This window comes from Lissotriton vulgaris, chromosome 1_1, assembly GCF_964263255.1.
Source record: "Lissotriton vulgaris chromosome 1_1, aLisVul1.2, whole genome shotgun sequence".
Taxonomy (NCBI): Eukaryota; Metazoa; Chordata; class Amphibia; order Caudata; family Salamandridae; genus Lissotriton; species Lissotriton vulgaris.
In genome coordinates, this window is record NC_141685.1 from 1,305,331,924 (window position 1) to 1,305,359,386 (window position 27,463).

The 27,463-nt window shown below is 40.3% G+C and overlaps 1 protein-coding gene across 1 annotated transcript in view; it reads left to right on the forward strand.

The window, feature by feature from the left end:
• The window catches only part of LOC147749046 (integrin beta-7-like), a 396,742-nt gene that overhangs the window by 34,200 nt on the left and 335,079 nt on the right, over positions 1–27,463 (forward strand). The window contains exons 3-4 of the mRNA XM_086929420.1: positions 6,351–6,440; positions 8,488–8,625. Of these exons, the coding sequence (XP_086785546.1) occupies positions 6,351–6,440; positions 8,488–8,625 (228 nt within the window). The remainder of the gene's footprint in view (positions 1–6,350; positions 6,441–8,487; positions 8,626–27,463) is intronic.

The window sequence follows — 27,463 nt, forward strand, 5'->3', positions numbered from 1 at the left end:
GGTTCCAAGTGGACTATAATTCCTAATTCTTTGATGAAAAGTGTGTGGGGTGAAAGAGTGTTGAATATGTGTGACATTTTCCCGTCTGGATACCAGGGGGAGAAAATTGACATACTGGGTTTCTTTGAAGCTGAAATTGGTTTCAAGGGAAGATTGGCGTGTGGTAAGATTTACATATCTGCTGATGGTCCGGCAATCTTAGGCCGTCACCATCAATATGATCTGCACATAGTGGTAGATCCTAGATCCGATAATCCCATTTCTATTGTTGAAACCCCATCCTTAGAAGTCATTTTAACTAAATATAAAAATGTTTTTAGGGATCAGTTGGGTGAACTCATTGGCTATTCGCATCGTATTGTCCTCAAGGATGGCAGTTCACCTGTACAAAACAAGGTAAGGAGGGTGCCCTTTGCTCTGCGAGATGAGGTCAAGGCTACTCTTGAAGAGATGCTTCAAGGGGGAATCATTGAACCCATTGAAGCGTCTCCTTGGGTTTCGCCCGTTGTGATCTCGCAGAAACCGGACAACAAGATCAGGTTCTGTGTGGATCTTCGTTCCCTCAACAAGTGTGTTGTAGCAGATGTGTTTCCCCTACCTAACATAGGAGAATTAGTATCAACCCTCAAAGGAGCGAGGTTCTTCTGTAAGTTAGACCTCAAACACGCCTATCATCAAATTTGTTTGGACGAAAGCTCTAAGCATTTAACTGCCTTTATCACCAGCGAGGGCACATTTCAATTCACCAGGCTACCCTTTGGGCTAGTCTCAGCTGCTAGCGTATTCCAGAGACTTGTTTCTGAAGTCTTTAAGGGTCTTGATAAGGTACTGTACTTTCAAGACGATATCTTGATTTATGGCAATTCTCTACAGGAACACAACAAAATTTTACAAGATGTGTTAGTCAGGGTGGATGAGGCTGGTTTGACTCTAAGAAAAGAGATGTGTGCTTTTCTATTGAGAGAAATTGAGTATTTAGGATTTTGTTTATCAGAAGAAGGTATTAAACCCAAAAAAAACTTACTTGAAGCTATTGAGTTAGCACCCTCCCCAGTCGATAAGGATCAGCTTCGGTCTTTTATGGGCTTGATCGAGTTTTACTCGAAATTTGTAAGAGACTTCTCGTCCAAGACTGCTTCCCTGAGATCCTTACTCAAAAAAGGTGTAAAATTTAATTGGACCTCCGAACATGAATCCTGTTTTAGACTTATCAAAGGAGAACTTAAATCTGCCAATGTCCTCACCCCTTTTGACACTGCTCGGTCTTCCATTCTCATGGTTGATGCCAGTGCCATTGGCCTTGGTGCAGTTCTCTTACAAAGGCATGGTAGTGTAGAGAAAAACATTGCTTTCGCGTCTAGACCTCTGTCCACCTCTGAGTCTAACTACTCGGTAATAGAGAGTGAGGCTCTTGCCGCAGTCTGGGGAACAAGTTACTTTCGAACCTACTTATGGGGTTACAAGTTTGTCCTACGTACAGACCACAAACCCCTGTTAAATGTGTTAGCTCCTGGTGGAGCTGGTAAAGGTTCTCCGAGATTGGCGAGGCTGGCTTCTCGCTTGCAGGATTATCAGTGTGAGATCGAATTTGTCCATGGGTGGAGGAATGTCCAAGCGGATTGTCTGTCTAGACTCCCTATTCCTTCCACTTGTTCTGACTCTGCGATCCCGTCTGATGATCTTGCGGTTGCTGTGATGGAGGATGTTTTGTCGGTGGGCGGTGGTTCATTTTCTCATGATGAATGGTCCAAGGGCATGGCTGAAGATTTGACCTTGAAGGCTGTCATCAGTCTTATTTCCAATGGTACTAGGAGGGAAAGTACTGTTAGTCCTTCAGTCAGACCCTTTCTAAAGATCTTAGATGAACTTTCTTTGGAGGGCAAAGATGTCTTGGTACGAGGTGACCGTTTTGTCCCTCCCTCTTCATTAAGGAAAAGGATTTTGGACTTGGCCCATGAGGGGCACTTGGGTCAAAGTCTCACTCAACGCCGTGTCAAACTGAACTTTTGGTGGCCCTCTATCGACAATGATGCAGTGGATTGTGTTACGAAGTGTAGTTTCTGCAGGGAAGGGGAGAAGCGCCTCAAAGTCTTGGGCTCTCAGTCTACGCAAAAAATTGTTTTTGAAAATACTCCCTGGCATAGTGTCTGTATTGATTTCATAGGACCTATGAATGAACTACCTATTGATTATCGTTTTGCAATTGTTTTAATCGATTGTTTCTCTAAATGGCTGTGTGTACAATTTGTAAAGGAAATCACCACTGATGCCACCATTAAGTTCTTGAAGGGTACTTTTATCAACGAGGGGTACCCTTCTGTTCTCATTTCAGACAATGGGACTCAACTCACGTCTTTGAAGATGACGGCATTTGTGAATGAGTGTGGTATCAGACATCAGAAGACCAGTCTTTACAATCCACAGGGCAATGGCATATGTGAAAGGGTGAGTCGCCTTGTCAAGGGTGTTATCCAGATGTTCGTTGAGACTGGCTGTTTCTCTACAGAGCGTGTCCAGGAATTAGTCTGGGCTTACCGCTCCACACCCCATAAGAGTGGTGAAAAGTCTCCCTTTGAACTTATGCGTGGTCGCACGCCCGTAAGCAAATTGACCCCCGCATGGTTGAAAAGTTCGAATAATGATGTCCCTTTAATTCATGACAGTATTTCCATGCCCATTTCTGTGGGTGACCTGGTTAAAGTCAAGCCAGGAAGATTTGCCAAAGGTCTCAGCAAGTTTAGGGGTCCCTACAAAGTCAAGAGGGTTTTTCCTCACTTCATTGTTCTGGCCAATGGTGAAAGTTGGAATTACCGGAGGGTGGCCCTCTACCAGAAACGCAAAGACTCTTCTTCTGATGATCTGCTCCCGGCTCATAGTGATGGTTGTAACGGTTACTTACTGTCTTCTTGTAGTCCTACCCTACCCATGCCCTTGCCAATTGAACGGGGGGAGGTGGGTGGTGGTGATGCTTCTACATCTTTATGTACATATCATAGTGGTCCTGTGGTTAATGCCGCTCCTGCTTCGCTTGTTTCTACTTCTGTTCCCGTTCCTGTCTCCTCTTCCTTGGCTGATGTTGGTTTAAGGAGCTCTCGCTCTCGTCGCCCTCCCATGTACTTAAATGACTATGTGCATTAGTATGTTTTCCTTTTCCTGTGTTTTCTTTCCTTGCAGCGAGGGGAGATATGTTGTACAGTGCTTTGCTTCTTTCCTTGGCCAGCACTCTAGATCCCTTCCTGGGTTCTGGGTTCTGGGTTCTGGAGTTCTCCTTCGCCCTGTTGGCAGTTGGAGCTCTGGTTGGACTGGGGGCTGACCTACCTATACCTGTGCTGCAATAAAGCTTCTTCTTCACTTACCTGCTTGTGGAGTCAACTTCTATTTACAACATAATACTTGTAGGATAGCTGAATGCTAGTAAAACTATATTGATTTGGGGTGATTCTACCACTTGCTAGGCCAACCCCGTCCTCTCCAGTCCTATCTCTTTAACCTCCATAGAGACAGCAAAAGCCTGGCCAGTTTTAGAGGATGCATGTCATGAATTCATGGACAAGATAGGACCACTTCCAATAGCCATAGTTAAGAATGAGGCAAGGGCTTCAGTGACCGAAAATAGGATCTGTTGACCAAATTGGCACTATTAAAATTATTTCACCCCCATTCACCCCACAATCTCCTTCAGGAGTTAAGCCATCATCCTTGGGATGAGGAAAACGTGAGGTAAAAGATAAAGGTGGCACACCCTGGAGTCTAGAATGGGATTCACTGGCAATGTCCTTCGCTGGTTCTCCTTCTACCTACATATTTGACACCAGTTGGTTCACATGGGCTTGTCTAGTTCACAAAATATCCCTATCACATGTGGAGTTCCCCAGGATTCCATACTGTTTCCTGTCATCTTGAACCTATACATGGAGCCTCTTAGTGCTCTACTTACAGATAACAGTACCAAGATTCAAAAAATTGCCAGTGATATACAGCTCTACTTAAAAGTTTTCTCTGCTTCAAACATCATCTAGACCTACTTGTCTAGCGCCCATGGCCGGACTGGGAAGTCAAAGCAGCCCTGGAAAATGTTGTCAGACCAACCCCCATACTTCATGTAGCAAGAAAGAGCAGTGAGCAAGCCGGACTACTGCAAGAGGGTGGAAACAAATTGGAAATAAAGTGCTTTTTCCAGAATCAAACCATGTCTAATCATTGAATGGATGGGTGTTGATTGGAGACAGGGCTGCCTAGCTCTGTGAATGAATAGTTGGATGGGTAAGGAGTAGGTGGATGAAATAATTGAAGAAAGGATGACAATGAATAAAGACGTTTAGCTAAGTGAAGCAAATGGCCTCAATGCATTGTTCAAGGGTGAGTACTTTGCTTTTCGTTTTAGATTCTGCAATGAAACAACACCTTCTCCAACATTACTACTACCACCAATGCTTATGAAACAAGCAGAGATGTTTTTAACACAGTTCTCTGACTTGGCATCTCAAAGAACTAAACATAAAGCATTAAGCTTTGATCTAAAATAAGAGAGACAATGAGATAACCACATAGTGGCTGAATTGCACAACATTTGTGCATCAATCTCAGCTTCCACTTGACCCTTGGACCAGGGTCAGCGGATTCGATAATTCTCGACTCGGTGCCTACTCTAACCAGGGGTCCCACTCGGCAACTCTGGGCATTAGCTTGCCTAATCTCCACAACGGCCCCATCAACGCCGGGGATGCCTGGCTCCACCTTGGGGACTCCCAGTAGGGACCATCCCACAGGGAAAGCCAGGACGGGTTCCCCAGCGGTATACCGCGCCAGGATACTCCGGTAGTAATTGTGCGCGTTACAAAACAGCTTATAACATATAATGAGTGATCATAGACAACTTTTTTCAGAGTGGCTCCTTTTGCTTCATCACCACATTAGAGCACCTTGAAATACATCAGTTCGGGTGAGCGCTGCACAAAAAGCAAGACTATAATGTTGTTGTCTATAGAAACACCCTAGGACATGCATAGAGAGCAAAAGACTCCTCTTGGTTCAATAGCAGGATTGTTGTCTGGAAGTAGAGATATGCTTTGTTAGTACGTACAGTGACAAAGAATAACGAAAAAGGAGGTAATTCATATTTGTCCAATTTACCGATTAGAGAGAGACAACTGCTGGGATATCAATGCAATTCAGTTTCTTAAAAGCACCAGAATTATTTTGTCAAACGAAGACATCTGATGTGTTTCAACTGAAATGTTATGAGATAACAGGGGGCATATTACCAAGGCAGGCGAAAGGAAAGTATCGCCGCTTTTGCGGCCGTTTTTGGCCGCAAAGCGGCGATAATTTCATCACCCTATCAGCAAGCTGTCGCTAACATCAGTTAGCGACAGCTTTTAGGTGATAGCGAGCGGTTTGGGGCCCGCTTTGCATGTCAGCGATATTTATCGCTAATGACAGGCAAAGTGGGCGTACCCAACCTGTTAGCGACTGAAAGCAGTCGCTAACATCGCTATCGCCTATTATCAATGCAGGCATAGCGATTAAAAAATTCACGCTAAGCACGAATATCGCTGAAAACTAACACTTGCTCAGACCACTTCTTAACCTGTATATCCAATGGGAGTTGGATATTCAGGTTAAGACCCTAATGGCATTAATGCCTGAATATCGCTGGATTCCCAGCGATATTCACGCATTTCGCCGCTATCGCCGGATATTTTATTGCATTGGAGATAAACGTTGCTAATAGCACGTTATCTCTGCGATAAAATCCGGCGAAGCACGGCGATAAAAATGTTTTTGCTAAGCTTATTTAGCTATAAATATCGCTAGTTGTTGATAATATGCCCCAGAGTTTTTAGAGTCAAACAAAATCTCTCCCCAAGTCTGCTTCACATTTAATAGGTAATTGAATATGAAAATGTGGAACAAGTGGGCAGGTCACACATCACTGGCACCAGGAATTTGGATAAATGTATTCGATGCCACGTAGGATTCACATTGAACAATGCCTGAACCTTAGCTGGTGCAAGTGTACAATTCGGGTAACATCTCCCCACCCATCAATATTGTTAAAAAGTCATGAAAAGAAATGTCATTGTTTTATGAAAATGCTCCTGTAGAGATTTCTCTTCCCCAGGACATAATGTTGAAGACATCCCAAATGTCTTCAGCTCAGGTGCAAGACAGTATGCTCTATAACAAATGACATCCTATGTCGAATCTTGCTCTGGGAGAGGAGAAGACAACATAAGCGAGCTTCACCTAAAAGAGGTGCCAAGATACTTTAAGGATGAACACTACCCACGAGTTGGCTGATGTGTGTGTGTTTGTTTGCACATTAAACTACGTTTCTCTATTTTTAGGAGCTGAGTCAAATGATCCCCAAATCTGTGGTCGGAGAGTTAAAGGAGGATTCAAGCAATGTCATCCAACTTATTTCCGAAGCATATAACGTGAGTACAAAATAGCTAGGAGTCGGAGCAATGGTAGAAAGAGAAGGATTAGAAACAAATGGGGACTGTAATGACGTAGAGTCAGCGCTCTAGTGTTCAGCATTTTGTCACACACTGAACACCCACCCACCACAGGCGTCATCGGTCAGATGACCCTGATAAATAAAGAGGGCTGAGCGCACGTGCTCAGGGCCAGTTAACCCAGTATCCCACTGTGTCTGTGTCACATCATTTAACAGCATGCGGGACAAGGGCCCACATCACCACAGGGACCACCCCAATCAAGCTCTAGCCCTTGAGCCTTCTCTAACTTGAACCCTAATCCTCCAATAAACATAATCCTAATCCTTACCTTAATGTTTTCCTTCACTCTCAACCAATCCCTTACCATAACACTATGTTACCCTAACACTTAACTGCAACCCTTAATTTAACCTCATCCTTTATCATTACTAACTGTTGAAATCATCCCATCAATCTTAATCCTAACTCTTAAACCTAACTCTTCACCCAAACCCTTATATTAAACCCATCCCTTTACTTAGCCCATCACAATACCTAACCATAGCCATGTGGGCACACTGTTTTTCAAACTACATTTTTCTACAGTAAATTCTTGAAACTCTGGATTGCTTGTGTACCTGGGCTGCTATTACCAGTATATTTGTATTGCCAATCAGAAAATCATGATACCTCACTTGGGCAACGCGGCAGTTATTTATTCATGCTTCTGGTATTTAAATATACATGAGAGCATTTACATAGTCTGAACGTAGCTCTATGCAACAGAGTGCAGCAGAGGAGCGGGAAATGGGGTTAGGTTGGTCAGTAAAGGGATTAGCCAACTGGTGGGATTATAGGACGATGACAACAGTATTATTAAGCCTGGGAGTAATTGATGCAGAATTACCAACAATTACGCAATTACGCCAGCTCATGTAATTAGGAGTAATTTTGGGGATGGAAGGCGAATTAGCACAGAAATAATTAATTTAGCGAGCAGCTGCTCATGCAGTTGTTCGTGCTATTTTGAGCTAAGAAACTAGTGCTAATTGCCGGGAGTAACTGGGGAAAATCCTACACTAACAGCACATTTACCGAATGTGAACGGCTGCTTGGGTTGGAATTGATATTTAGTTGCATTTGGCACTATTTCGTAGCGCAAAATCTGTCTTCGCTTCTAATTTGGACGCGAGGAGGCATTTTTGCTGTAAGAAAATAGCACTTACTCTTCTCGGGTAATTCCACTAAATCTTACAGAATGTTTAGTTATTTAGTATGACTATGCTATACTGAGCTAAGCGAGTTGCGCTCACCCCTAATTATTATGAGGTCCCAACAACACTACATTGCCAGAGAGTCTTGAGTAAAGAGCTTCGGTATGATGTTTTAATATTAGCAAGGGTTATCACTGACTTAATGTGTTCTGACCATATTGTGCACTGGGCCAAGGGTCTGTTTTAGGAAACGTGACACAGGTAGGTTTTTAGTTCCTGTGTCAATAATGGTAAACATTTGCACAGGCAAGGGTAAGTGGAGATGTTAGTTTGGACAAAAAGAGCTGCCCACATGATGAGTGGTTGATGTAACAGATTTAGAAGAACAAGGGAGGAGGAGAAGTGAGCCCTTGTAGAAAACCCTATTAAATAAGAGTTGTATATTCTTTTTTAAAAGCATCTGCAAAATAAATAGATGTGTATTTGGCTGCAGAGCTATTGGCTTTGGCAATGCTTATTTTCTTGGCTACAGGTTCATATTACTTTACCTGTCCAAGAAACCAACATATTGGGCATCTTGGAAAGGCAAGGTAATGGTTAGTAAATAACAAAAAGCATTATAAAATGACTGCCTTCACATGCAAGCCTGTCAACAGACAATTGTTGGGACAATCCTGTATTGGGTTGTGTTATACTTTGGGGAAAAAAAACATTCTAAGATGGCCATCTGTACATGTGAATACATGTGCACGCGTAGACTGCAATCTTGTTTAAATCTATGGTAACTTTGTTCAGCCTAAAGCTAGTACTGTATTGTTTTCTCTCTCCAGGATCTATCATCCACCATTACTCTGGTGCACTTGCAGATCCCGCCTGAAATTCAAATTCTGTACAGCTCACACTGCAACAATGGATCTGTATTCGACCAGACACGAGGCGAGTGTTCCAACGTCAAGATTAATGAACTGGTGAGTCTCTTGTCACCCTGCCCCTGTTCCACCTATCAGTCCATAACATGTTTTCCCTTCAAAAATTGGAAACAAAAGTATATAAATTTGTGCTAGGCATTGCAGGAGGCATTAAATGTCTAATTAATGTATTGAAAATCGAAACAGTAGCACTCAAAATAGCAACAGTTAGATAAACATAAAAAATAAGGAACTGAGGGGCACATTTATCACATTTTCACGCAGCAAGCTAACTTGTTGCGCTGCGTGAAAGGGAAATGGCAGGAATGCACCATATTTAACATCATTCAGCGCATTCCTGTCCTTTCCATGCGCTGGTGAACTCTTGGCTGCCTTGGGCCAATGCAGGCCACCATACACAGTGGTGCAAAGGTGATTGAGTTGTAAGCAGGATTGTTTTTGTGCAGAAGGAACACCTTCCTGCACAAAAACAATCCTCAGAGGAATTTTCCTCTCTATGTGTAGCCACACATAGAAAGAGGAACAAACAAGGATAAAAATATATTTATCCTTGTTAAGCCTCATCTGGGAAGGCGTAGCATTTCGACGCATTACCAGGTCTAACAGTAAAGGTAAATCAGGGAATGGCCAAAATCCATGGGGGCATGCATCAGAACACCCACGCTCCACCCATGGAGCTCCTTCCTGGGGTAGAGTAATGTAAGGCAGCGATTTGTGCTGCGTTGCATTACTCCAAATTTATCAAGCCATACAGGGCCATCTTGTTCTTGCATGGCTTGATAAATCTGACTTTGTTGTGTCGTCCTTGCACCCCCTTGCATGGCACAAGGGCAACGCAACAATAACTAATGTCCGTCCAACAAGTGAAGATGGGTTATGTCACAGAATGCACAACAGATATAAAACATTTTTTTTATATGAAATAGGTTAATATATTGACAAAGTCTGGATCACTGTGCATCACTATGTAAAACGTGTATGCCTATAAACACACATACATAAATAAACATACATATTTATTGATAAGACTTTCAACACGTTTCAGTGAAGTCACCTTGATCATAGGATTGGGTTGCTTGATGCCTCATCTTACGATGCAAAAGAATACATTGAGCTAGCTGCATGCACCCCTCGGTGTCCATGTTGTCTTCAGGAATCAGAAGCTTTCTGCAATAAAAAGGTTTAAGTACTCACACCCAAACGCACACAACTGCCGCTAGAGTTCAGTGGGTCTGTATATGTGTGCGTGTATATATAACATCCCGAGCCAAGTGAGCAATATCAATTGGCTTCAGAGTAAGAAGGGATTTTTCAAGTGCACGAAGTGCAAAGTATGTCAGCATGGTATAAACACTAGCAAAGTACAGCTCCCACTTAGAAAGACGCCATTAGAAGTAAGAGGAAACTTCAATTGTAAAACAGATTATGCCATTTATGTTTTACAATGCACATGTAAGAAGCGTTACGTTGGAAGTACATTACATCCAGTACATGTAAGGATCTTACAGCATTTGAGAGCTGTGGCCAACGATGATCAAAGTTACCCTGTGGCACGCCACATTAACGCTTTTCATGGAGGGAGAATAGAAGACCTGCAATACTTTGTTATTGACAGTATCAGTAAGAACATAAGAGGAGGAAACAGACTCCTAGCACTTAGAAGATTGGAGTCGAGATATATTATCCTGCTCGACACCAAGACTCCTAACGGCTTGAATTCTGACGAAGCATTAAGCGTGCACTGGTAACCCAATACACAAAGACAAGTCCCGTATGTGCAATATTATTCATATTTTGCTCCATATAAAACTATGCATCCCACTCCTCTGAAAACTTCGTGGTGAAGGTGCTTTTATAAATACCACAGTATTAATATTTTTGATCAAATTTTATTTTCTCACAATATGATAGTTCACTACTTGGAGCACATAGGGTAATTTACATTTTTTTTTAATTCACTTAGAGCAATTTAAGTAGCCACAGTACTGAGAGATCCAATATCAGGCATAGAGAGAGTTTGGAGGAGATAATTACTACCACATATGAATGAGAGCGTAATAATAGTCCATAGTCGGTTCAAAAGCCCACTTGGGCAGAACACTCAATGTAATAATGACGACAAATGGTCTATTAAAATTGACACATGGTTGTAAAATGAAGCTCATAATGTAATTCAGTACTGTGATAGGTCACGTTACTTTCAATTTTATTTTGTTAGTTTTTCACTGTTTAGAATCACAAATTTTTCATTTTTTGCACATAATCTTATGGTTGCGTATATGTATACCATTGCTGCATTTATATGGTAAAACAGATACATCATAGAAGATAAAATCAACAGCATTAATTGCAAAGTACGATTTTAAATACGATCATTATGAATTGTTATTCCTAAACAAACAGAATGAATTATGCGAATACGGTCTTATACAAATTGTTGCTGCTGTTCGTGGTGTATTGAATGTCAAAGAAAGACTACTTGTAATGCAATGATTTTTTACCTAAATGCAACTTACCTCTTCCATGTCTATGAAAATGGGGAGGAGAACCATAGCAACCGATGTACGTCACTAGCAAGCTCCGAAAACCTTGTGTATATATTCGTGTAGCATCCACTTTGAAGTTGTTGTGAACAAGGCGGGTTTCCCGCCGAAACGCGTAAAACCATTATCGTTGGGTGAATAAAGAATTCCTCTTTGTCAAGAATCCCAAGGAGTCAGCGCCTTTTTTTGTATCGGTAAAACGAAGGATTGGATGACATACATATATATATATATATTCACTGAAAAAACCATAGGTTTCACACCAGTTATAGTTAGGAATTAGCATTTAAAAAACCTATTAAATTCACTGACAAAACCAGTTATAGTTAGCTGGAAATTTTACTGACATAAAACCATTGAAATTCACACGTTATAGTTAGTTGGACTCACTATAACTTGCGCGCCTGCAATGCACTGCTGATGACATCACATATTACATCACTCATGACATGGTCAGTGACATCACTCATGACATCACTGATGACACCATCCAGTGAATGTGTGTCTTTCTGAAAAATAAATTTGTTTTATATATGTATTTATTAAGGTCGATGGAAGAATAAATGTTTAAATAGGTGTGTAAATGGATGTTTTTTTTAAAAAAAATTGGTTGGTTAACTAGCTTATTAAGTGTATCTTAGTGAATACATATATTAGCGAGTATTGTTTAAATATTTAAATGTTTGTATCAGTGTTTCTCTTTGTGTATAAGTGGCTGCAGGGGTTGGTGACTGACTCACTGTTTGTATGTGTTTTGAAGACAGCATATGTGCAGGACTGTATAGGTGGACGAGTGTGTATATGTGTGTGTTAGTGAGTGAATGACTGTCTCACTAGTGTCTTCATTAGTAACTACATATGTTTTAATCTAGTATATGTGAGTATTGATGTATATAAGTGAGTATAGTATATATAGTGAGAGATTGTAGGAGTTCCTGTTTAAATAAGTATGTGTTTCTATAAGTGATTGTTTAAGAGAGTAAGTATGTGTAAGTTTCCTTAGAAGTAAGGTGGTAGTGTGTGTATAAATGTATATGCAAATAAATGGATGTTCAATAGTTTATGTGCATGTGTGAGTATGTGTGTGAGTAACTTTTGGATGACTGCTGATGTGTAACAGGATGTATAGGTGTATCACTACATATGATGAGAGAGTATATATATGAGTGACTATATAGAACTGTTGGTGAATGAGTGGATGAGTATATAGATGGTGGAATTACTGAATTGGTTGTTGTTACTGGTTTGGGTATCTCCATTTTTTTGAAAATGTTTGTTTCTATTTTTGAATATGTGTTTCAAGCGTTACATTACACTGAAATTAGGTCTGTCACTCTGTCACAAGGATGGTGTCATCAGTGATGTCATGAGTGATGTCACTGACCATGTCATGAGTGATGTAATATGTGACGTCATCAGCAGTGCATTGCAGGCGCGCAAGTTATAGTGAGTCCAACTAACTATAACGTGTGAATTTCAATGGTTTTATGTCAGTAAAATTTCCAGCTAACTATAACTGGTTTTGTCAGTGAATTTAATAGGTTTTTTAAATGCTAATTCCTAACTATAACTGGTGTGAAACCTATGGTTTTTTCAGTGAATTTCAAAGGTTTTTTAAATGCTAATTCCTAACTATAACTGGTGTGAAACCTGTGGTTTTTTCAGTGAATTTCAAAGGTTTTTTTAATGCTAATTCCTAACTATATAAGACCTGAAAGCCCACCAGGAATCTCCAGTATGCGCCAGGGGACTGCATTGCAGAGAGGTGTAATGAAGCCACAACCCTTTTTACACCTCTCTGCAACGCAGCCCCCGTGCATGTTTGAAGAGGGGAAACTAATTCCCCTTGCATACTGGGGGCCCCTGGGGGCCAATTAGCCCACCTGGAACCTCCAGTATGCGCCTGGGGCTGCATTGCAGAGGTGTAATGAGACTATGCCCCTTGTTACACCTCTCTGCAACGCAGCCCACTGCCGCGTTTGCAGAGGGGGAACTAATTCCCCTTGCATACTGGGGGTCCCTGGGGTCAACTAGTCCACCAGGAGCCTCCAGTATGCGCGAGGGAGCTGCATTGCAGAGAAGTGTAATGAGGCCACACCCTTGTTACACCTCTCTGCAATGCAGGCCACTGGCGCCTTTGCAGAGGGGGGACTAATTCCCCTTGCATACTGGGGGTCCCTGGATCATATCTGCCCAAACACCGATATTCCGAACGATTGTAAATGACTTTTCTTGAGAAACATTTGGATTTGGATTATCATGTCCTATACTTTGGAATTTTTGAAAGACTGACTTTGAGGATGCTATAAATTACTCAAGTCTGCCCGAATTGTGTGGGTAAAATTGATACCTAGTCACTTTTAATAAGAATATACTTATGTCTCGTCTAACATTTGAAAGAAATATCTAGTTATATGACAACGGGATACCGACATAACTTGAAGGAAATAAGAACGCCCTGAAGAAGTTCTGTTGTACAGAACGAAACGTTTCGGCTGGCTGTGGTACATAAACTTAAGGAAAATAAAAGCATTTGAATATACACCAAGATTCAGCGCTTCAATAAGTACTCTAAGTGATATGATTTGATTGGACTCATTGTGAAAGTGGTGCTGTGCCAAACTATGGAATATTCTCCACTACTCTCTAATACTTACTCTCTCCTACTCTCTACTACTCACTCTCTACTGCTCTCTACTACTCACTCTACTACTTACTCTCTACTACTCTCTACTACTCACTCTCTACTACTCACTCTCTACTACTCTCTACTACTCACTCTACTATTCACTCTACTACTCTCTACTACTCACTCTGCTACTCTCTCTACTGCTCTCTACTATTCTCTACTACTCACTCTCTACTCTCTATTACTCACTCTCTACTCTCTACCTCTCTACCTCTCTCTTCTCTCTCTACTAATCTCTACCTCTCCACCGCTACCTCTCTACCTCTCTACCTCTACACCTCTACCTCTCTACCTCTCTCTACACGCACACATATAGACATATATGCATATATATATGTGCATATGCATTTATATATATGTATGTGTATGTATAAAAAAAAACAACTAAACATTTTTTTTTCTAATCAGCTACTTTTAAAACTGTCATTCTTTTTCCCCAAGGTACGCTCCCCGGTGCGCGTACCGGGCGCTCCCCCCGCGAAAATCAAAAAAAAAATAAATTTTTTTTTGCCCCGTGGGGCCCTTTTATGGCCCCCACATCAAACCTAGGGGGTCAAGGGGGGGTCTACTCTGCCCCCTTATGGTCATTTCCCCCTTTGTTTTGGCCACCTCTTGTGTCTCGATCCTACCGAGACACAAGATGGCGGCCGCTCCGGACTGTTTAGAATGTTTACAGACACCTCAGAGCCAATCAGCTTTCTGCGCGCATGTCGCGTGGCGCGCCTGGAGCGCTCAACGGTGCGCGTACCGGGCGCTCCCCCCGCGAAAAACGCAAAAAACAAATTTTTTTGAGGCCCCGCGGGGCCCTTTAATGGCCCCCATATCAAACCTAGGGGGTCAGGGGGGGTCTACCCTGCCCCCTTATGGTCAATTCCCCCCTTTGTTTTTGCCACCTCTTATGACTAGATTTTACCGATAGACAAGATGGCGGCCGCTCCGGACTGTTTAGAATGTTTACAGACAACTGAGAGCCAATCAGCTTTCTGCGCGCAAGTCGCGTGGCACGCCCGGTGCGCGTACCGGTGCGCTTACCGGAGCGCTGCTATAGATATATATATTTTTTTGAACCTTAATTACTCAAAATCCACTGGAGCACATATCTTGAGACATAGCAAAGGCACATCGGGCTACCAGTCCCTACAATTTTGCCAAGTTTGGTGGAAATCCATTCAGCCGTTCGGGCTAAAAGTGAAATCGACCGCCCTATGGAAATTAACATGGGGAAAACGCGTTTTGGGACCCCCCTTTTATCTCGGCCCCCGCTTGACGAATCCCCCCCAAACTTTCAGGGAAGGACCGGAACGCCGCGAGGCCATTTTGAGGAAATTTTCAGGCAGATTCGTCAACCGGCGCCAAAGTTATTCCAAATAGAATTTTCAGATTTAACATTGAAAAAAATCCTAACTATAACTACCTACTGGCGACCGCCAGTAGGTAATATATATATATATATATATATATATATATATATATATATATATATATATATATATATATACACTGAAAAAAACCATAGGTTTCACACCAGTTATAGTTAGGAATTAGCATTTAAAAAACCTATTAAATTCACTGAAAAAACCATAGGTTTCACACCAGTTATAGTTAGCTGGAAATTTTACTGATATAAAACCATTGAAATTCCCACGTTATAGTTAGTCGGACTCACTATAACTTGCGCGTGCAATGCACTGCTGATGACATCACATATTACATCACTCATGACATGGTCAGTGACATCACTCATGACATCACTGATGACACCATCCTTGTGACACAGTCACAGACCTCCTCTCAGTGTAAAGTAACCCTTGAGACACATTTTCAAAAATAGAAACTGAAATTTTTAAAAAATGGACATACCTATATCAGTTACAACAAGCAATTCTGTACTTCCACTATCTATATACACATCCACTCATTCACCAACAGTTCTATATAGTCACTCATACATATACTCACTCATCATATGAAGAGATACACCTATACATCCTGTTACACACCGACATTCATCCAAAAGTTACTCACACACATATTCACACGTGCAAATAAACTATTGAACAACCATTTATTTGAATATAGAGTTATACACACACTTCCACCTTACTTCTACTGAAAATTACACATATTTATTCTCTTAAACAATCACTTATAGAAACACATACTTATTTAAACAGGAAATCTTACAATCTCTTACTCTCACATATACTCACTTATATACATCAATATTCATATATACTAGATTAAAACATATGTAGTTACTGATAAAGACACTAGTGAGACAGTCATTCACTCACTAACAAACACATATAGACACTCATCCACCCATACAGTCCTGTACATATGCTGTCTTCAAAACACATACAAACAAAGAGTCAGTCACTCATGCATCTATGTGCTAAGTAATACCTCCACCAAACCATATAGACACTCATACTGATACTACTAAAAATATCAAATAACCCATATACATACGCATGTAGCTACTTATCAACACATGTAGCCACTTATACACAAAGTGAAACACTAATATATGTATTTAAATATTTAAACATAACTCACTAATATTTATTTTTCAGAAAGACACATATTCACTGGATGGTGTCATCAGTGATGTCATGAGTGATGTCACTGACCATGTCATGAGTGATGTAATATGTGATGTCATCAGCAGTGCATTGCACGCGCAAGTTATAGTGAGTCCGACTAACTATAACGTGGGAATTTCAATGGTTTTATATCAGTAAAATTTCCAGCTAACTATAACTGGTGTGAAACCTATGGTTTTTTCAGTGAATTTAATAGGTTTTTTAAATGCTAATTCCTAACTATAACTGGTGTGAAACCTATGGTTTTTTTCAGTGAATTTCAAAGGTTTTTTTAATGCTAATTCCTAACTATAAGTTTCACTTTATAAATAAGACTGTTAGCACTCTAGTTGTTCTTTTTAACACTCTGGTACATTCTGTCATTGGGCTACAGTTGGGCTACATCTAGTTGAATATTGGGCTACATTTACAATTTTTGATCTCTGGTGGCCATCTTTGGGCTACATTGGGCTACTTTGGGCTACATTTGGGCTACATTTTGGCTCTAACATATATTAAGCCCAATGTAGCACAATACATATTTTTCTAAAGTTAATTTTTTTACAAACCACTTCAGAATAGGGCTACCTGTCCCTACAATTATCCCTTTTTTTTTTTTTTAATTTTTTGGGGGAGCGCTCCCGGAGCGCGCCCCGGAGAGCGCCCCGAAAAGCGTATTTCTGAAAAGCGCCCCGAGGCGCGCTCCGGGGAGCGTCCCGTGAGCGCCAATATCGCAAACGAAAACATGATCGTGACGTATCGCGTAGCCGCGACCGCGTTATACGCACGGCGTAAGCGCACCCGGAAGTACTCGAGCGAATACGATCGCACAACGTAAACTTCCGACGCGCTTACGCTGCGCACCCCCGGGCACGCCCCGGGCGCGTAGCGTAAGCGCGTCGGGTCATGTGAGCAGAAAATAACACTTTTCATTGGTTCATAACAGTTTTAGTTTCATAATGATGAAGCCCCTGGTCTTGTGACCTGAAAATAACACTTCTCATTGGTTCAGGACAGTTTTTTTTTCTAAATGATGAAAGACCCCACCTTTTTTCCTTATTCTGACTTTGTCCTTTGACTGAGGAAGACCTGTTTGTTGCTCTCTCTACTTTTTTGCTCCAAATAATGGCTTCAGTAGTAGCATCAGCTGGTGCATCTGCCCCACCACCACCACCACCACCACCAAGAGGACCAGCTCCAAATTATATTGGTGGTCAAGAACAGGAGGAGGAGGAAGAGGAAGAGGAGGAGGGGAGAAGAAGATGGCTGCCAGAAGAAAATACACCTTACAAACCCAAACCACACATTGTTTGGCAGTTTTTTTCAATTCCAGAGGGGAAAAAAAAGGTGAATGCTCCCAAGGTGACTTGCCTCATCTGCAATGATGAACTTTCACGGGGCAACCCAAACAAGAAATATTCTTTTGGTAACTATACCATGATTCGGCACATGACAAGAAAGCATCCAAACAACTACTCTCGCGCAGAGTTCCGGGAACTGGCCAGTAACCTCCCCCAGTCATCAAGGACCCCCTCCCAAAGAAACCAACCCACTTCCTCGCAACCAGAAACATCTGAGGTGATGCCTTGCATTCAGCCGAGATTTGCTGATTTTAAAATTACTTGCACTGCTTGTGGCAAGCTTATCTCCTATGGGGAACAAAGTATTAAGCTCATCGTCCTTGCAGGTGATAATCACAAGTGCCCCAAAAAGAAATAATTTTTTGGGTTTTTTGTTTTTTTGCTCCAGTTGAGCCAGTTTCAATTCCCTTTTTTTGTTTCTCCCCCTAAAAAATACAAAAAAAAATATAAAACTGTTTTGAAAAGCCAAAAAAAGTTCAAAAAGTTCCAAAAACACAAAAAAAATATAAAACAACAAAAAGAAGAAAAAAAAAAGTTCTTTTAAGAACTACCTCCAATTTCTAAATGAAAACTTCATTTTTTTAAAACTCTGTCATCTTTTTCCCTCATTTTACGCTCCCCGGTGCGCTACCTGGTGCGCGCACCGAGCGCTTCCCCCGCGCAAAACGAAAAAAAAAATATTTTAAATGCCCCGCGGGGCCCTTTTATAGCCCCCACATCAAACCTAGGGGGTCAAAGGGGTCTATCCCTGACGCCTTATGGTCAGTTCCCACTTTGTTTTAGCCACCTCTTATGTCTCGATTTTACCGAGACACAAGATGGCGACCGCTCTGGACTGTTTGGAATGTTTACAGACACCCGAGAGCCAATCAGCTTTCCATGCGCACCTCGCGTCACGCGCCCGGAGCGCTCCCTGGTGCGCGCACCGGTGCGCTGCTATAGATATATATATTTTTTTGAACCTAAATTACTCAAAATCCACTGGAGCACATATCTTGAGACATAGCAAAGGCACATCGGGCTACCAGTCCCTACAATTTTGCCAAGTTTGGTGTAAATCCATTCAGCCGTTCGGGCTAAAAGTGAAATCGACCGCCCTATGGAAATTAACATGGGGAAAACGCGTTTTGGGACCCCCCTTTTATCTCGGCCCCCGCTTATTGTATCCCCCCCAAACTTTCAGGGAAGGACCGGAGCTCGACGAGGCCATTTTCATGAAATTTTCAGGCAGATTCGTCAACCGGTGCCAAAGTTATTCCAAATAGAATTTTGAGATTTAACATTGAAAAAAATCCTAACTATAACTACCTACTGGCGACCGCCAGTAGGTAATATATATATATATATATATATATATATATATATATATATATATATATATATATATATATATATATATATATATATATATATATGCTCCCACGAAGAAGAGGCACGTACACGAAGTGTGCATGGAAAAGGCTTCTTTATTGTTGTTCAGGTCTCCCACGACCCCGCATAAAAAGAGAGACGCGTTTCGCCTGCGCAGCAGGCTTTGTCAATCTAATTGATGCCATATAGTTTGTAGAATATATAGCCCTCCTCCCTCCGTCAGGCATACAATGGGCATAGAAAGTGGACTGTGTAAACAAAAATATAGCAGGTAAAACTTATAAGTTTTAACATATACATAAATGCGAAGTGCAAGCAATATTAATTGAAACTGCATACTGCGCAATAAGCAAGTAATGCCAACTATTTAGCTTGATCAAATTCATGATATATACACTGCAATTATAAATATGTATCTCATTAGGCTGAGATCTAAACAAGTCATAATGACATGCCAAGGTGCTCTCCTTATAATTTAAAAATATGGCATCAATGCTCTCAAAAACATGCTGCCTTCCTGACAGTGAAAAAACTGCAAGAATTAAAACTGCTTTTGAATGCAGAAAGTGCTGAAAATAATAATGATGCTTATTTGCTCTCCCCTCATTTCCTTGTGACTAAACAGAGCAGAAACTACCCGGTTAAGTAAAAGATAATCTCGCACTGAGCAAAACTACATTGAGCTATATTTTGAACTGTGTGCAAAAACACAAAAGGTGAAAGCATACAGGGCATCTAACAAATCCATGGGGCTCTAATTGCACTTGCTGGGTATAATTACGGCAAAAATGCCGGCCTCCAGGTGATTGCTACTTTTCCCAGCGGGACTACATGACCCATAATCCCCTTAAGCAGCTTTATGTGTTTGTAATGAAGTAATCAATGTCCTTTACGAAAGCTCAAAATTGCAAGTATTTCAGAAATTCATTAACCGGATGAGAGTTGCACACAGGACTGAAAGCCCGAATTTCAAAATGATAATGCAGGAAGTATAGCAAATGTCATATATATATATATATATATATATATATATATATATATATATATATATATATATATATATATATATATATATATTACCTACTGGCGGTCGCCAGTAGGTATATATAGTTAGGATTTTTTCTCTATGGGATTTTTGAAAATTCTATGTCTAATAACTTTGGCGTTTGTGGACGGAATTGGCTGAAATTTTCAGGAAAATGGAACATTTTGTTTCTGAGCAGCCCCTGACAATTTGGGGGGGTTTCATCAAGGGGGGGCCGAGAAAAAAGGGGGGTCCCAAAACGCGTTTTTCCCATGTTAATTTCCATAGGACGGTTGGCCTCACTTTTAGCTCGAACGGCTGAATGGATTTGCACGAAACTTGGCAAAATTGTAGGGACTGTTAGCCCGATGTGCCTTTGCTAGGTCTCAATATATGTGCTCCAGTGGATTTTGAGTAATTTAGGTTCAAAAAAAGATATATATCTGGGCGGAGCCTAATCACACATCTGATCTGATTGGCTGTCAGCACTTCATCCAAGAAGTGTTGGCAGCCATCTTGGGACCAATATACATGATAGCACCTCATTAAAAAGCATTGTAGTTAATAGAGGGTTTTAGGACTTTAGTTACATTATAAATCATTTGTTGATGGTACCATACTCGTTTTAGGAATTGTGGTGGGTTCTAAGGTGATTTTACCATGTGAAAAAACCTTCTGCTGTGATATCATGAATATTGTTTAAAAGAAAACTAATATCTCATGATTTTCCCACAGTGGTTTGGAAGGGGATCTATAGGCTAAACTGAAAGCATATTTTCTGTAAATTCACATTATCTTTCTCAGTCATGTGAAAATGAAGTCTGACATTCTCAGTAAAACATGTACATCCAACAAGGACAGAGACTGTCAGTTGATTCCTTTGTGTTCTACTGCAGCCTCCTAGAGTGTTCTAAAGAACAACTAGAGCGCTAACAGTCCTACTTATTACAAAGGTATGGCACACCTGAAGCCATCTTGATTGGAATAAAGTGGTAACTCTTAAAACATTTAATTTAAAAAGAAACAACATGAGGGGGTATATTTTGCCATAGAAAGTATGATTAGTGCTGCAGAATGAAAAATTAGGGCACATTTTGAGTGACTTCTCAAATCCTTTTCTATTTCATGAAAACATTCTGACATGCAGTCTCCCAAAATGGCCACCAGAGACAAAAGAGCCCAAATGTAGCCCAAATATAACCCAGATGTAGCCCAAGTATAGCCCAATGACAGAATGTCCCAGAGTGTTCTAAAGAACAACTAGAGCGCTAACAGTCCTACTTATTACAAAGGTATAGAACACCTGAAGCCATCTTGATTGGAATAAAGTGGTAACTCTTAAAACATTTAATTTAAAAAGAAACAACATGAGGGGGTATATTTTGCCATAGAAAGTATGATTAGTGCTGCAGAATGAAAAATTAGGGCACATTTTGAGTGACTTCTCAAATCCTTTCCTATTTCATTAAAACATTCTGACATGCAGTCTCCCAAAATGGCCACCAGAGACAAAAGAGCCCAAATGTAGCCCAAATATCACCCAGATGTAGCCCAAGTATAGCCCAATGACAGAATGTCCCAGAGTGTTCTAAAGAACAACTAGAGCGCTAACAGTCCTACTTATTACTAAGGTATAGCACACCTGGAGCCATCGTGATGGGAATAAAGTGGTAACTCTTAAAACATTTAATTTAAAAAGGAACAAAATGAGGGGGTATATTATGCAATAGAAGGTATTATTAGTGCTGCAGAAAGAAAAATTAGGGCACATTTTGAGTGACTTTTCAAATTCTCTTCTATTTCATTAAAAAATTCTGACATGCAGTCTCCCAAAATGGCCACCAGAGACAAAAGAGCCCAAATGTAGCCCAAATATCACCCAGATGTAGCCCAAGTATAGCCCAATGACAGAATGTCCCAGAGTGTTCTAAAGAACAACTAGAGCGCTAACAGTCCTACTTATTACAAAGGTATGGCACACCTGAAGCCATCTTGATTGGAATAAAGTGGTAACTCTTAAAACATTTAATTTAAAAAGGAACAAAATGAGGGGGTATATTTTGCCATATGAATTATGATTAGTGCTGCAGAAAGAAAAATTAGGGCACATTTTGAGTGACTTCTCAAACCCTCTTCAATTTCATTAATAAATTCTGACATACAGTCTTCCAAGATGGCCACCAGAGACAAAAGAGCCTAAATGTAGCCCAAATATCACCCAGATGTACCCCAAGTATAGCCCAATGACAGAATGTCCCAGAGTGTTCTAAAGAACAACTAGAGCGCTAACAGTCTTACTTATGACAAAAGTATGGCACACCAGAAGCCATCTTGATTGGAATGAAGTGGTAAGTCTGAAAACACTCAATTTAAAAAGGAACAACATGAGGGGGTTAATTTTGCCATAGAAAGTATGATTAGTGCTTCAGAAAGAAAAATTAGGGATCATTTTGAGTGACTTCTCAAATCCTCTTCTATTTCATTAAAAAAATTCTGACATGCAGACTGAAACATGCACTTTGAATACCAGCAGCAGACGTCCCTGGTGAGCAGTAGCTTTACTACAGTGATCTAATGTGCAACTAGAGTGCTAACATTCAGAATTTATGGCAAATGTGTGACACATCTGAATGCCTTCTTGATGGAACCCAAGTAAACAAGCATTGAAAATGCAATAGATCTCGCCCTCGTTTAAGTTAAAGCCATTCTGTTTGTAATGAGGTGGCTTTTTAGCTTTGCTTTTATTAGTGTTTTTTCAACTTTCATGTAAATAACATGCATCTGTATGCATATAAGTATATGTATGCATGCATTTATGTTTGTATTTATATAGATATACAGATGATATATGTTTATATATGTATGTATATATATATATTCACTGAAAAAACCATAGGCTATAGACCATATATAGTTAGGAATGAGCATTTACAAAACCTTGAAAATTCACTGAAAAAACCATAGGTTATAGACCATATATAGTTAGGAATTAGCATTTACAAAACCTTGAAAATTCACTGAAAAAACCATAGGTTATAGACCATATATAGTTAGGAATTCGCATTTACAAAACCTTATTTTACTCACACAAAACCATTGAAATTCCATATATAGTTAGTTGCACTAACTATATATCGCGCACCCGCAATCCACTGCTGATGATGTCACATATTACATCATTCATGACATGGTCAGTGACATCACTGATGACATCACTGATGACATCTCAAATGACATCACTGAGGACATCTCAAATGACATCACTGATGACATCACTGATGACATCTCATTTGACATTACTGATCACATCACTGATGATATCATTCATGTGATAATACGATGCACCTCTTCAGACTCTAATATAACCTTAGATACAATCAGTGTAAACAGACACTCACAGACTGTCACTCATCCATGGAGTTACTCACACACCTAGTCAGTCATGCAAAGAATCAATCACACCTCCATTTCCTCAACTATACAGTTATACAAACTTTACTTATTCAAACATATACTAACACATATTTACTCTCTTATACAATCCCTGATACAAGTTCACAATGATCCATACAGCTACTCACACATTCACTGGCTCTTATGCACAGTTATTTATATATGTCAACTCTCACATGTACTGTGTTTTACATATGTACTTACTTTGACATGTAGCACTGAGATATCCATTCACTCACCAATACACTCATGCACACAGTCAACCGCCCATACAGCTGTTTCCACATGCACTTTTGAAACCATACATCTAGTGAATCAACTGCTCACACATCTATGCACAGAGTCATACACCTCCCAGCCACCCACACACACACTCAGTCTCCCATACAAATACTTGGGCAACCAATCAATAACCCATATAGTTACTCATATAGCTACTTATCAACACATGCAACAGTTTACAGAACAACAGACATAATGATGCACAAATTAAGACAGTTTAGTCACTAACCCATGCACTCAGTGAGACACATTTAATCACTCACTCATACAGTCAGTCATGCACCTACTAAATCCTTCATCCAGACACTTATACATCCACTCATTCTTCAATATGTAAGACATATTTTAACTTTACAGAAACATACAGTCACTGGATGTTGTCATCAGTGATGTCATCAGTGATGTCATTTGAGATGTCATCAGTGATGTCATCAGTGATGTCACTGACCATGTCATGAATGATGTAATATGTGACATCATCAGCAGTGGATTGCGGGTGCGCGATATATAGTTAGTGCAACTAACTATATATGGAATTTCAATGGTTTTGTGTGAGTAAAATAAGGTTTTGTAAATGCGAATTCCTAACTATATATGGTCTATAACCTATGGTTTTTTCAGTGAATATATATATATATGAACAAGGGCGCCTGAGCCCGAAACGCGTCATCTGTCGACTGCTGTTTGGTGGGTGAACAAGGGCGCCTGAGCCCGAAACGCGTCATCTGTCGACTGCTGTTTGGTGAATTAAAACATCTTGCCTGAAATCAGAAGTGGTTCGTGTGTCTCTCTCTTCGCCGCCGGGGGTCCTCTGGTGGAAGTGGAAGGAGTACTGGTTCGAAATTCATATATATATATATATATATATATATACCCCTAGAAAAAAGACAAGAAAAATGCGACGAGGGGTCTTCGGCAAATACAAATCTAGGTGTGGCCTCGCAAACACGCAGCAAAAGGGGGACAAGAAAGTAGATCAAGTAGAAGATCGAACAATTATCAACCTAACACCACGGAAACTGACAAAAATGGAAGAAACAACTTTGAAGGAAGGATTGACCTTCTGCCCAACCCAAAATTTTGAATTCACACGAATAGATCTATAATTCTTTACTCGCAAATTGAAATTGCACAAATTTTTCAAAATTAAAGGTGTACAAAATCAAGATGCCAATATACCAATGGTGGCAGGACCCTCGGTATCAACGGATGTCCTTACAGGTGATGACTTAGTCACGCTACAACTAGTGGCAAGTCAATCTGGCACCAGTGATATGACAAGAGAGGATAGCCATATCTCGAACATTGAAAGTTTTGGGCTAACACAGAAAACTGTAAACACAAATTTTAAACCAAAATCTGTATTTATACCCACTACACCATTTGATACGATTGACGTCTTTGAAGAAGCTATAAAGAAGGATATAGTAAAAATGAGAAAAAAAAATCTGTTAAATTAAGAAGACTGAATGCAAACCTGACAATTGAACAGAAAAGAGCCTTGGAAAACATACAGAAAGCTCCAAACATAATTTGTAAACCTTCAGATAAAGGAGGGAACATTGTGCTCTTGACAAGGGACTTTTTATTGTAAAGAGGCATTAAGACAACTTTCAGACTCCACTCACATCAAAAAAGAAGATTACAATGTTTGCATCAAGGAATATCATGAAATGATTGAGAAATGGTTCAACAAGGGAATGATGGATAAAAATGAATTTACATTTTTGAACTGTCCGTATCCAGTGACACCAACATTCTATCATATTCCAAAAATTTACAAAACTCAACTGTACCTCCTGGTCGGCCGTTTCATCTAAAGGCAGTTTGACAGAAGCCATGCCCCAATATATTGACTACTTTCTTGCTAACATTGTAAAAATATTATCATCGTGTATTCATGGTACAAAGGACTTTATCAGGACAATTTCAAATATAACTTGGGAGAATGATATGCACATGATAGTGTTGGATGTAACCAGCCTCTATACATGCATCAGTCATGATAATGGAGTTCAGGCTGTTGGGTATTTTCTTAAAGGAAGTTCTTTAAAGTTCACAGAACACAATGTTATGTTGATTGAATTTTTAGGTTCTGTTTGACTAATAATATCTTATTTCAAAAACACTACCAGAGACAGGTCAAAGGATGGCGATGGGCACCTGCTTCGCCCCCCAGTTATGAGAACTTGTTCGTAGGCTGGTGGGAGAAGCAGGTGGCCTGGGCCGAAGACAAAAACCAATGGGTGGCATCTATCATAGGCTGGTACAGGTCCATTGATTACCTTTTTATTCTTTTGAAGGGTCCACAGAGTGAGGCAGACATTTATATACAAGCTCTAAATGAGAACACAGTAAATTTACACTTTAGTGGACACATCGGTTCCACAGAGGTAGCATTTCTGAACTTGAAAGTCTTTATTAAAGATGGACACATCTGCACTTCAATATTTAGAAAGGATACAGCAGGGAATTTGATTCTTGAGGCCAATAGTCGTCATCCTAAATCCTTAAAAAAGCAGTATTCCCTATGGGGAACGGTTATGATTAAAAAGGAATTGTTCCAGGGAAAATTATTTTGTGGTAGCAGCAAATATTGCAATTGAAAGATTAAAAGTATGTGGTTATTCCACACAATTGCTACAGAAAACGTTTGAGATAGTTAATAAAATTCCTAGACACTGTCTCCTTACAGAGAAGCAACAGCGAAGTGATGAACAACTAAATACATTTCGATTCATCACTACTTTCTGTAAAGATTCAGAAAGACTGCAACATGTTCTGACACGTAATTGGCATATTCTCATATCGGCTCTGGTGATTGGGAATTGTTAGAACTGGCTATTTCTGGTTGGCTAAGGCTGACGCCAAAGCTAGGCAGAAACCACCATTCTAGTCAGGGCAAGGAAGTCACACGCCAAGATAACCCCTGCTCACCCCCTTGGTAGCTTGGCACGAGCAGTAAGGCTAAACTCGGAGGCAATGTGTAAAGCATTTGCGCCAGCACACAACAGCAACAACATCCTAGGCACACCAGAAAAGGAACTCCACACAAGGTTATATAAAAATAACTTCTGTATTGTCAAAATCACATCAGATAGAAATCACACATGTACATTGTGCCAACTGGCATGGGCAATATTCATAAGGGATTATTTACAGGACAGGGCCACATGGGCCACTGTCAGAATCACCACTTTAGAAATAGAAATACTGTCAGAAATTAGAATAAAAGGATATAAAATCACTGTAGCACAAAGTAACAGTTATAAATCACATCCAGTAACTACTGGGAACAGGTACCAGGACCTCACTAGGACCACCTGTACTAAAAGAACAACCACCTAAGAATAAAATACATTTAGGGGTATAAACAAGAACACATTACCCATGATGCATGAAACACATTCAGAGGAGTAGTAAAGGAAAAACACATGATGCCTAAAAACATTCAGAGGTGTACGGACAACCACCTAAGTATCACACAGCGTTTAGGGGTCTAGGAAAGAACACATTACCCATGATGCATAAATATACATTCAGAGGAGTAGTAAAGAGAAACACATGAT